The 11,619-nt window shown below is 50.0% G+C and overlaps 1 protein-coding gene across 1 annotated transcript in view; it reads right to left on the bottom strand.

Moving 5' to 3' along the window:
- Positions 1–683: 683 nt before the first annotated feature.
- Positions 684–11,619, bottom strand: part of LOC138521707 (melanoregulin-like) — a 109,496-nt gene continuing 98,560 nt past the window's right edge. The window contains exon 5 of the mRNA XM_069634726.1: positions 684–1,570. Within this exon, the coding sequence (XP_069490827.1) occupies positions 1,355–1,570 (216 nt within the window). The 3' untranslated portion in view covers positions 684–1,354. The remainder of the gene's footprint in view (positions 1,571–11,619) is intronic.

Raw genomic sequence — 11,619 nt, 5'->3', positions numbered from 1 at the left:
GTCGACCATGGTGGGCTCAGGGGAGAGGGTGCCTCGTGCTGGGGCCCCCGCGGGCCATGGTGGGCTCAGGGGAGAGGGTGCCTCGTGCTGGGGCTCCCGTGGGCCATGGTGGGCTCAGGGGAGAGGGTGCCTCGTGCTGAGGCCCCCGTGGGCCATGGTGGGCTCAGGGAAGAGGGTGCCTCACTGTTGCCCCCGTGGGCCATGGTGGGCTCAGGGGAGAGGGTGCCTCGTGCTGGGGCCCCCGTGTAGTGGTAGTGGTGGGCTTCACAGGACCTCTTTCCATTGCATTGCTTCAGGGAATGGTGTGTTCCCCCTCTCAGGGCTCAGTAGGCTCAGGGAATGTGGGGGTCTTCCCACCCTCCCCCATGCCTTTAGGTGTTGATGGGTGGTGGAGCATCTTTCCAGATCTTAGCAGGCTCAGGAAGAGGGTGCCTGATTGCTGCCCTCTGTGTCATTGTAGATGTCACGGCATGGCTTTAAGTAGGCCGGGGCTGTGCCCCGGCTGTCTCCCAAAAGCATGATGGAGCCAGGGCTCACATTACACCAGACAGCCCCGACAACCAGCGCTGATGACAAGCCAGTATCATTGGTTTAATTCAGTTGACTGCTTAGCACCAGGGGCCCGAGTACACGGGTACTTTGCCCCCCCCCCCCCAGGAAAGGACAATTGCATGTAGTCCATATATGGTGCAATAGGACTTTTATTTTGCCACCTCCCCCAACTAGGAAAACCAAAAGTGAACGCCCCTTCTTGACACAGTCTATTGAATGAAACAAAATTAATTGAGCACCAATGAAACAGCACAGTGCAATTCCACACTGGCGTGGCACCGGCCGGGCTCTGGTGAACTCCCAGCACAATACAATTAAAAAAAACTAACCGGACAACTTTTCTTTGTTATTATTGTCCTGTGCTGGGGACACTTCAGGCCATGCCCATAATTTAATCCACACCCCCTAGTTGTAACACCCCCCCCCCCCCCGCACCTCCTCCTCAAGCCCCCTCGATTTCTCACCCCACTTAAAGCACTGGGGGTCAGAGAATGATGTTTCAATGCGAGCTTCCCACGTCATTGCTCGTTAAGCTCAGGAATTGAGGCGCCGGCCATCCCCCACCCCACCCCCCAAGATGAACAGGGGGAGCGCAATTGCCATCAAGCGCATTGAGGCCATACAAATGGGGAAAGAGCGCTATATAAATAACCAAATACAATCAAACCCAGGATGCAGTGACTCTTTGCCAGTCACAGCCACAGGTTTAGTGTCTTTGTCAGCTCTCCTCCCCACCGGCCTTCAAAGGTTCAGCAACAGAGCTGCATCCTTGCCACGCCCCCTGTCCAGGGGGCAGGGGAGGTCATTCCATCTGGTTGACCATGAAGCTGTCCTCGTCCACCTCCAAGGAGGAGTCCTGCACCCCTTCTCCAGCCTTTGTACCCTCCGGGCTCTGGGTCACCAACACTGCAGTGGGCTCCTCCGGATCCCGCTCACTGGGCTCCTCGCTGCCTAGAGGGTAGTACTGCTTTGCCATGGACACAAAATGCGCCCCCACATCCAGGAGCACCAGGCGATCCTAAGGAAGAAGAGGGGCAAGAGTGGGTGTTAGTGCACTTTTTATTTTTTATTTATTTTTTAAATGTATAAAGCGCACAAACAGCCCGGGTGGCATGGATGCGCTGTTACAAGAAGGCGGCTTAGTTACATGGAGCGTACATAAAGTGTTACATGTAAAAACATCACGTGATACATACATGTGAATAGAAACATTACTTACAGTTAGATATAGACACATGATGCTTTACAGGTTCAGGCAAATAACAGTGTTTTGATGGCTTTGCTGAATACTAGGTATGAGGTTTCTGCTCGAAGGTGGGGTGGCAGGGAGTTCCATTGCAGGGCCATGATGAACGGGAAGCTGGCGGCGCCGCCTCTGGCTCGTTTGACTTTGGGCACTGTGAGTAGATTTTGTTATGGTGTTCTGGTTGGTCTAGAACAGGGGTGCACAACTGATCTTGACAGAGGGCCGGAAGTACCTTAGATGAAGGCTATAGTGGGCCGAAAAGTAAATGTGGGTAGGGCGGTAGGCACGGCGGGGCAGGGCATGGCAGGAGGCTTTTTCAACCCCCAATTTTTATTAAACACATGGAAAAAGAATATTTTTTGAGGTGTAACGATTTTTATTTGTATTTTAAACTTACATTTTGTACTGCACATTTTCCATTGTTATTTATTTCTATTTAGTTATTGCATAATCATCCGTTTAATTAAATATATATAAATGTATATATATATTTTTTTTTTTATTGACCCTTGATTGGACATTCCGTTATTTTGGACTGCTATAGTTTGCTGTTTGGGTTGCCCAAGATGAGTATGGCCTTCGCTGAGTCAGGTTTCCTCAAAAAGCAAAGGATGTACATCTAACTGTGCCCGTTTTAGCTTTATTATTGGGTTCACTCTTGGAGTGCACACTATGCCCCATGGCCCCCACCCCCCAACCAAACACCATGCCCCATGGCCCCCACTCCCCAACCAAACACCATGCCCCATGACACCCACCCCTCAACCAAACACTATGCCTCATGGCCCCCACCCCCAACCAAACACTATGCCCCATGGCACCCACCCCTCAACCAAACACTATGCCCCATGGCCCCCACTCCCCAACCAAACACTATGCCCCATGGCCTCAACTCCCCAAAAAACACTATGCCCCATGGCCCCCACCCCCAACCAAACACCATGCCCCATGGTCCCCACCCCCAACCAAACACTATGCCCCAAGGCCCCCACCCCTCAACCAAACACCATACCCTCCACCCCTCAACCAAACACTACGCCCCATGGCACCCACCCCTCAACCAAACTTTATGCCCCGTGGCCCCCACCCCTCAACCAAACACCATGCCTCATGGCCTCCACCCCTCAACCAAACCCTGTGCCCCATGACACCCACCCCCTCAAGCAAACACTATGCCCCAACTCGAAAGCATACACTATGCACCCATACAGACCATAACCCCCACCACCTAACTCAGCACATAAACTCACAAGCATACACCAATACACCATGCACCCATACAAACCCGAACCCCCCAACCCCCAACTCAGCACACAAACTCACAAGCATACACCAATACACCATGCACCCATACAAACCCGAACCCCCACCCCAGCATACAAACTCACAAGCATACACCAATACACTATGCACCCATACAAACCCGAACCCCCCACCCCCCAACTCAGCACACAAACTCACAAGCATACACCATGCATCCATACAGACCCGAACCCTCCACCTCCAACTAAGCACACCAACTCACAAGCATACCACCAATACACCATGCACCCATACAGACCCGAACCCTCCACCCCCAACTCAGCACACAAACTCACAAGCATACACCAATACACCATGCACCCATACAAACCCGAACCCCCAACCCCCAACTCAGCACACAAACTCACAGGCATACACCAATACACTGTGCACCCATACAAACCCGAACACTCCACCCCCCAACTCAGCACACAAACTCACAAGCATACACCAATACACCATGCACCCATACAAACCCGAACCCCCCACCCCCCAACTCAGCACACAAACTCACAAGCATAAACCAATACACTATGCACCCATACAGACCCGAACCCCCCTGCACCCTCTCAACTCAGCACACAAACTCACAAGCATACACCATGCACCCATACAGACCCGAACCCTCCACCCCCAACTCAGCACACAAACTCACAGGCATACACCAATACACTATGCACCCATACAGACCTGAACCCCCCAGCCCCCAACTCAGCACACAAACTCACAAGCATACACCATGCACCCATACAAACCCAAACCCCCCACCCCCCAACTCAGCACACAAACTCACAAGCATACAGCAATACACTATGCACCCATACAGACCCGAACCCCCCCGCACCCTCTCAACTCAGCACACAAACTCACAAGCATACACCATGCACCTATACAGACCCGAACCCTCCACCCCCAACTCAGCACACAAACTCACAGGCATACACCAATACACTATGCACCCATACAGACCTGAACCCCCCAACCCCCAACTCAGCACACAAACTCACAGGCATACACCAATACACTGTGCACCCATACAAACCCGAACACTCCACCCCCCAACTCAGCTCACAAGCATACACCAATACACCATGCACCCATACAAACCCGAACCCCCCACCCCCCAACTCAGCACACAAACTCAGAAGCATACACCAATACACTATGCACCCATACAGACCCGAACCCCCCCGCACCCATCAACTCAGCACACAAACTCACAAGCATACACCATGCACCCATACAGACCCGAACCCTCCACCCCCAACTCAGCACACAAACTCACAGGCATACACCAATACACTATGCACCCATACAGACCTGAACCCCCCCAGCCCCCAACTCAGCACACAAACTCACAAGCATACACCATGCACTCATACAAACCCGAACCCCCACTCCTCATCTCACCATACAAACTCACAAGCAAACACCATGCACCCATACAAATCCCATCCCCCAACTCACCATACAAACTCACAAGCATAAACTATGCACCCATACAGACCCAGACCCCCATCCCCAACTCAGCATACAAAATCACAAGCATACACCATGCACTCATACAAACCCGAACCCCCCAACCTCCAAATCTCAACATACACTGCAGACATACAAACACCCATACAGACCCCGACACCCCCTTCCCCCTATCTCAACATACACTGCAGACATACAAACACCCATACAGACCCAACACACCCCCATCTCAACATACACTGCAGAAATACAAACACCCATACAGATCTGACACACCCCCCACCCCCGCATCTCAACATACACTGCAGACATACAAATACAAACACCCATACAGACCCGACACACCTGCCACCTCCGCATCTCAACATACATACAAAAAAACAAAAATCACAGGACAGACCCCAGACACACACACACATATATATACAGAGGCACCCCCCCCCCACTTACCAGACATGCTGTAACACTGGCGAAGCTTCTGGCACTACTGCTGGCGTGGGTGTGGCAAGGCTTAAATGCCTTCCGGCATCAAGCCTTACTGGCCACGCCGCCCTAGTGCTGGCCCTCCATTGGTGCAGTACACATGCACTACATGCCTTGTATGAGCGACGTGGTGTGTGTGCACTGAACCAATGAAGGCCAGCGTTTTGTCCGGCCCAGAAGACAACAGAGACTTTCCTAATGGAGGGCGGCCGATGCTGCTTGCGGGCCGCACTCCATTAGGAAATTCTTTGTTACTCGCGGGCCGGACAAAATGCCATGGCGGGCCGCATCTGGCCTGCGGGCTGTAAGTTGTGCACCCGTGGTCTAGAAGATGAGGATCGGTTTATTCTTTGGGTTAGGTATTGAGGGGCTGTGTGGTTAATGCACTTATGGGCTATGGCAAGTGTTTTAAAGAGGACACGTTGTTTGAGGGGTAGCCAGTGGGCCTGTTTCCTGGCAGCAGAGATATGTTGAGCACTGGTGTTCATTCTGGGCAGGAATCCCTCGGGCTCAGCTGAGGTGGGGGATCCCTCTGTCGGCGCCGCCATCAGGGCTCCCTCCATCTGAGCAGGGCTTTCGGGGCGCTTGGTCTGGGTTGAAGTCAGGGCTTCCTCCCACCCTGGGTTAGCAAAGGCAGACTAGGAGTTAAAAGTGGGCCAGAAAATATTTTTCCAAATAGCACCATATTACATTGTGCGGGCAGGCCCAAAACCTCTAAGAAGGGTTTCATGCAATCTCTCTGAAACACATTGGAAAACACGGGTCCAAATAGTGAATTTGAAAGCACATTTGTTCCTACCACTCCGGTGGTGATAGTGCGCAGTACAAACGTCCTTTAACATTAACTATAGAGGGATTATAAAGCAGTTAAACATGACACAAAAACAGAGATATAACATTTGGTAAGAGTGAACTTTATCCTTGGAGCCTCAGGGAGCTAGTGAGGAGATTTCAGCGCTGGAGCGATACGATCCATGGGCTTGAGGCCAAGGACAAGTCTTGCAGTCCTGTTCTAGATAAGTTGTAAAGGTCGAAGAGTAGAGGCAGGTAGATTTAGAAAGGCTGTTCCAATCGTCCAGCCTAGAGAGAACCAGAGCTCTGGAGACCGTGAGCTTCTGAGGGAAAGTGAGAAAAGGAAGAATACCTCTGAGGATGTGCAGCTGATAGTTTGACTTCTTAGAGATGTGAGGAGAGAAGGAGAGGGTGGAGTGGAAGATGACACCAAGGTTCCTATCCCCACAGGAAGGAGCAGGAAGAAGGCCCAGAGTAGGCGGCGAGAGAGAGAGAAAGAGAGAAAGAGACCCAATGAGGAGGATTTCAGTCTTACGCCATTAAGGCAGAGATCATAGGTGGCACACCATTCCTGAATTGCGGACAGACAGTCTGGTATGAGAGAAGAAGCAGAGGTGGCTGAGGGTAGCCTGAAAGAGAGCAGAGGGTCATCTGCATAACATTGAAAATTGGAGCAGAAAGTAGCGATGCGGTGGGCAAGAGGTGCCAGGTAGTGGTTGAAGAGCCAGGAAGAGAGGTTAGACCCCTGTGGAACACCACAAGTAGAGAGAGATAGAAGAGAGGAAAGACTCCAGTTGGACCTGAGAGGGTAGGTCATTGAAAAAGGAGGTCAACCAGGCCAGGGCCTGATCAGTAATACCAAGGTTGTCGCAGAGGCGATTGAGCAGAATGGCATGGTTGAATGTGTCAAAAGCAGAGGATAGATCAAGGAGAATGAGGACAGAAGGGAGATTGGAGTCAAGATTGGAGAGCAAGTCTTCACGGGTGTTCAGGAGAGCAGTTTCTGTGCTTCCGGTAGCTCTGAAGCCAGACTGGTGGTCATGTAGGCAACCAACAGATTCAGTATGCAGATTAAGCTAGGAGATGGCCAGATTTTTCAAATGTTTGCCCAGGAAAAGGGTGATGGAGATCGGGCGATAGTTAGCCGAAGAGGAAGGATTGGCCGAGTGCTTCTTTAAAAGGGGGTGCACAAGGGTGCTTAAGGGTGGAGGGGAACGTTCAAGTGGCAAAGGATTGCAGAAATCAGCCAAGGCTGCAGCAAGGGTGTGGATGTTGTCCTTGATGGTTCTGGATGAGCAGGGGAGAACCTCCTTTGACAAGACTTTCATAGATCGGACTTGTCTAGAAACATTGTCAGGGGTGAACAGGAGAAAGGAGGAGGAGTGACAGCCTCAGGCGGCCCAGGAGTGGTAGAGGAGGAGGAAGAGGAGGAGGTAGAGAAAGAGAGGGTGGACAGGATGTCATTGAGTTTTAGTGCTGAAATTAGTAGCAGAAAGCCAGAGTACCTGCACAAAAGAGGCCTGTATTATAGAGACCCACCAGAAAACCTTCAGAGTTCCTTTTAGGCCAGTCCACCTCGGTAGTGTTGGGAACACTTAAGTATGCATTAAGTCAGGGTTTCCTCTGACCACGATGGGCGAGGTCAGGGTTACTTAAGACTTGCTGGTGTCAGAGGTGCCACAGTCTATATTGACTCTCTGTGCTGGTACCAGCAGAAATGTATTTACTTACTGATTGGGAATTTGTAAGCAGGGCTTAATTTGTGGGGGTGTTTGCCAGGGCTCAGCTCTGGCACTTAAGTTTGAGCCCCAGCCCTTATTGTCTCAGACTGACTTTAATTATGAAGTGGTGATAGTCAGTGCATCCATCAACCACAATGAGCATGTGTGAGTTGTAGTGTTACCCCAAAAATGTCGACACTGTGGGGAGGAGCCACTAAGGGTGGTGGCAGCAGTGGTGGGGAGCTGCCCACCTGCAGTGTCACAGGAGTGCTAGAAAATATTTGGGCCCTGGCACTTATTTCTTTTGTTTATAAGTCGCTGTGTGTAGATGCCGCTTCATAGCATCCAGAAAAAGACAGACAAGGAGACAGAGAAACCATGACACAGAGAGCAAAGAGTGTGAGGAGCACGCCCACAGCTAGAACAAGTCTAACATAATGAGTGAATCCCAGGAAAAGAGCCATCAACATTCAGAGAGAGCGAGGGGCATCTATTTGAGTCAGAGTGAGGGAGATAGTGCACAGGCATGTTGCCATTCACACTGTCTTCTTTATGGCATGCGCTGCTCTAATGTATTATGCCATGCAACAATGTTTACAACAGTATTCAGTGCGATACCTGTGATATCCAACTGCTACATATGTGACCGTTATAAGCCGAAACTATTGCACAGATATTGTACAATGGGGAGAAATGGCATATGAGGAGGGACACAAAGCTTGTAGGTGTGGCTTGGTTTTTTGCCCACCCATGCACTGCCTATGCCCATGCTAATCCCGATAGCCATTCACAACATGTTCCTGCTCCCTCCCAGCCAAACACCTCCCCCGGGAACTCTTTGAGCTCCCTTTAATGAAGCCTTACCAAACTTTGCAATGGAAGTGCCTGCCTGTGTTTTTTCAAAGCAGTCTTCTGAGAGTTAATGCCTTAATTGGAAATGTAAAGGTGCTATTTGTGTAATACAAATGTCTTAACCAGTTCGGACTTCAGCCACCTGATTTATAAGCACTCTGTCTGTCCTTTATTGAAGTCCTGTTAGAACAGGCATTGGGAAAGCCAACAGTTTTGACTTGTGTATAAGAATTAGGCATTTGCTAGGCACTGCTATTAAATGCCCAGGTGCTTGCACCATTTTGCTCCTGCTACCATCAATAGCCAGTTAATACAATATGGCAGTGACTTTCCCATGCCTACAAAAGCCCAAATTGTTGGCATTACCAATGCGTGTTGTGATTGTTGGCCCTTTATTTTGCGATTGGAGTGAGCAAGTCTGTGTGTGTTTTAGATTGTATTCTACCGAATTTGTCAGCAAGAGACACTCATAGTCAGAGAGATACACTTGAGATACTTATAGTTTGGGAAATACACCGACACTCAGAAAGAGTGAGAGAGACGCCCATTCGGACAAAAAGAGACACCAATAGCCTGAAGTATTAATTAATGTATGTGTTTATGTTAGGGTGTGTTGTTGAGTGCTCTGTGTGGCTTTTAGCTACTTCAGGGCACTTGTACACCAGGCAGACTTTGTAAAGGGTGATGTATTGATCAATTAATGATCAAAGGATATTGCATGCAGAAGCATGTCAACTTAATGGGGGGGGTCCCTCGGTCCTGCAGCAGAGTGGGTAGGGGAATTGGAGTTAATGGACCCAATGTCTAGTGACGAAGGCTGCAACTCAGTTCTCTGAAATGCAAAAAGTGGGAGCGCTTAGAAACAGGATACTGTGTGGTATTCGACCATCTGCATGGTGGGCGTGCACTCACCTGGGCTTTTCAAAAGATTTAATTAAATGGAATGATGGTAGACCCACCTCAGGACAATGTGTGGGGCTAATCCACACACATTTTCCTATGCTCACACCACAACAAGCGCACAGACCAGTGTACTCTGGGTGGACATAGCCTACAGGCACAGTCTGCCCTGCCATATTTAGCTGGAATGTGACAGCCAGGAGTATACTGTGCCATCTCCAGGAAGGTGGAGGACCAAGCTACCCCCTGCCATGGCCAGCCTGATTAACTAACAAAGGATCTACGGATCTGCTCTGCTCTCTGGTTAGGCCCTGCAGCTGGTGGTATCAATTAACATATCAATAGAGGGTACTTCAAACAGGCCCACATGGGGCCCCACTGCAGAGGTTAATGAAGGAGACTGGAAACCCAACAACTTCTCATATGCAACAGTGTCAACCTGAAGCCAGCTCCCGCCCTCAGTTTCAATGACAGTGAGCTGTCATGTCTGGGAATGCGGTTTAGAATAGGCCACCCCGCTAGATGGACCCCATTCATAAGGTATGAGAATGCAGTTTGCACGAGGCCGACAGTCTGGTATCGCCACAGCTTCAATGGAGACCTGACGGGTTAATCAGGTACCACAGGGAGATCCAGTAACCAGAGAGACTCTTTGACCAGCAACAGTCAGGAAGATGGGTGGGACTTAGTATCCCAGGGAGTGCAACCAGAGAGTTTTCTGTTGAGAGAAGGTTTCTGCGATTTGGGTTCTGGGGGTACACCTTGTTCTTGTTTTCACCCCTTTACCTTTCCTGTTGCAAATCACTCTGGTTATGACCTCACGCGTACAGGAGACTGTTGGTAGTGACCCTTTGATTGGTTCATTAAGGTAGGCTTAGCCTACAGCAAACACTGAGGCCCACTTGGGATTAAAAGATGGCTGGAGCCCCTCTTTTGGCAGATCATCTGAAGACTTCACTTGAAGTAACAAAGAAGAACTCAACTTTGGACCCTGGCTGAAGGTACTGTCTACCTTACATCTTCTGCCAGTGAAGGAAGGCCAGGACCTCCAAGAGGGAAGCAAGAGCCCTCCCCGTAACATCTCCCAGAGAACAGAGGGAGATACAGAACTCAGATGACCCTCCAGCAGCTGCAGAACCGGCACCCAGCCAGCACACAGCACGCCCTTCTAGCTTCCTGGATAGGAAGTGCCAGAAGGTCTCTGAACCTTCAACCAGGGACATGGCAGCTGCCTGCAACACACTCCTCAACTTTCGGCCATCCACCTTAAAGGACGACACAAGCCCATTGAAAAAGCTGAGAGAAGTGCATCGACATGCATCTATCACTGTTTGCCTTAAAGGACATTTTCGAACCAGTCGAGATCATAGAGCTGCAACTAACGGAAACACTGACTGTTGTCAAGCTGCCATCACTTAAAGACATCTGAGACGTCTTGACCAGTGCTTCAGAACTGCTGATCCGCACTGAGACAACCATTCCTGGCCCTGAGTGGCCATGCAGGCCATCCTGCAGCTGTTCATCCAGCTTTGCTCACCGAACCGTCTTGCCGCCCGCTACCCGCAGCTGACTCCCATCTCGAACTCTGTTGCAAAGGCATGCAAAGTGCCCTGAAGACGACTCGACCCTGACAAGCACCAAGAACACCGACAGCACAAGGTACATTGTGACTTTGTTCTCCCGGTCCTTCCCAGAAGGCCCCTAGAGACATTTTAAGACCATTACTCCATTTGTGCTGAAGCCAAGAAACCTTAAACTGTTGTGGTTATTAACCATACTGACTACCCTCCTGTCAGTATCCAGAGTGCATCCCTTTTCCTTCTTTGAAACTATCTGTCCTCTGCATTCCTGTACAGGGTGGGTTGTATTTCATAGTGTTGCTAAAGCTCTCTGTAGTGATATAAATTAAGTAGATTTTTGATACAACCTTGACTGCATCATTGGGTAATAATTGTATTTTCGCTGTTTAGCAACTAATCAACGATTCACAACCTTTCGGAGATAAGCCTGCTGTTCCGTCCACGTTACCTAAATCGGACAAGTTTATGTCGGTTTATAATTTGCTTGTTATTCCAATCTGTTTGGATCCCTTCTGGTGAGTTAGAGAAGGGTGGCAGATCGATGGTTTAGAAATCGATATTCACCCCTGGACCACTGGTGCCTCAGAAGTTGATTTGTCATGGTTACCTACCAAAGATAATCACTGTACCAAAGCCTGTACATTTACATAGTTCCAGCAGGAAGAAGCCAAGTTATTCCCCGTTACTCAACTCTGCTTTGCGTTCTCCCTCT

This window comes from Ambystoma mexicanum, chromosome 13, assembly GCF_040938575.1.
Source record: "Ambystoma mexicanum isolate Mex_15411 chromosome 13, UKY_AmexF1_1, whole genome shotgun sequence".
NCBI lineage: Eukaryota > Metazoa > Chordata > Amphibia > Caudata > Ambystomatidae > Ambystoma > Ambystoma mexicanum.
Note: the sequence above shows the minus strand (reverse complement) of the source record. Positions and strands in the feature narration are given on the sequence as shown.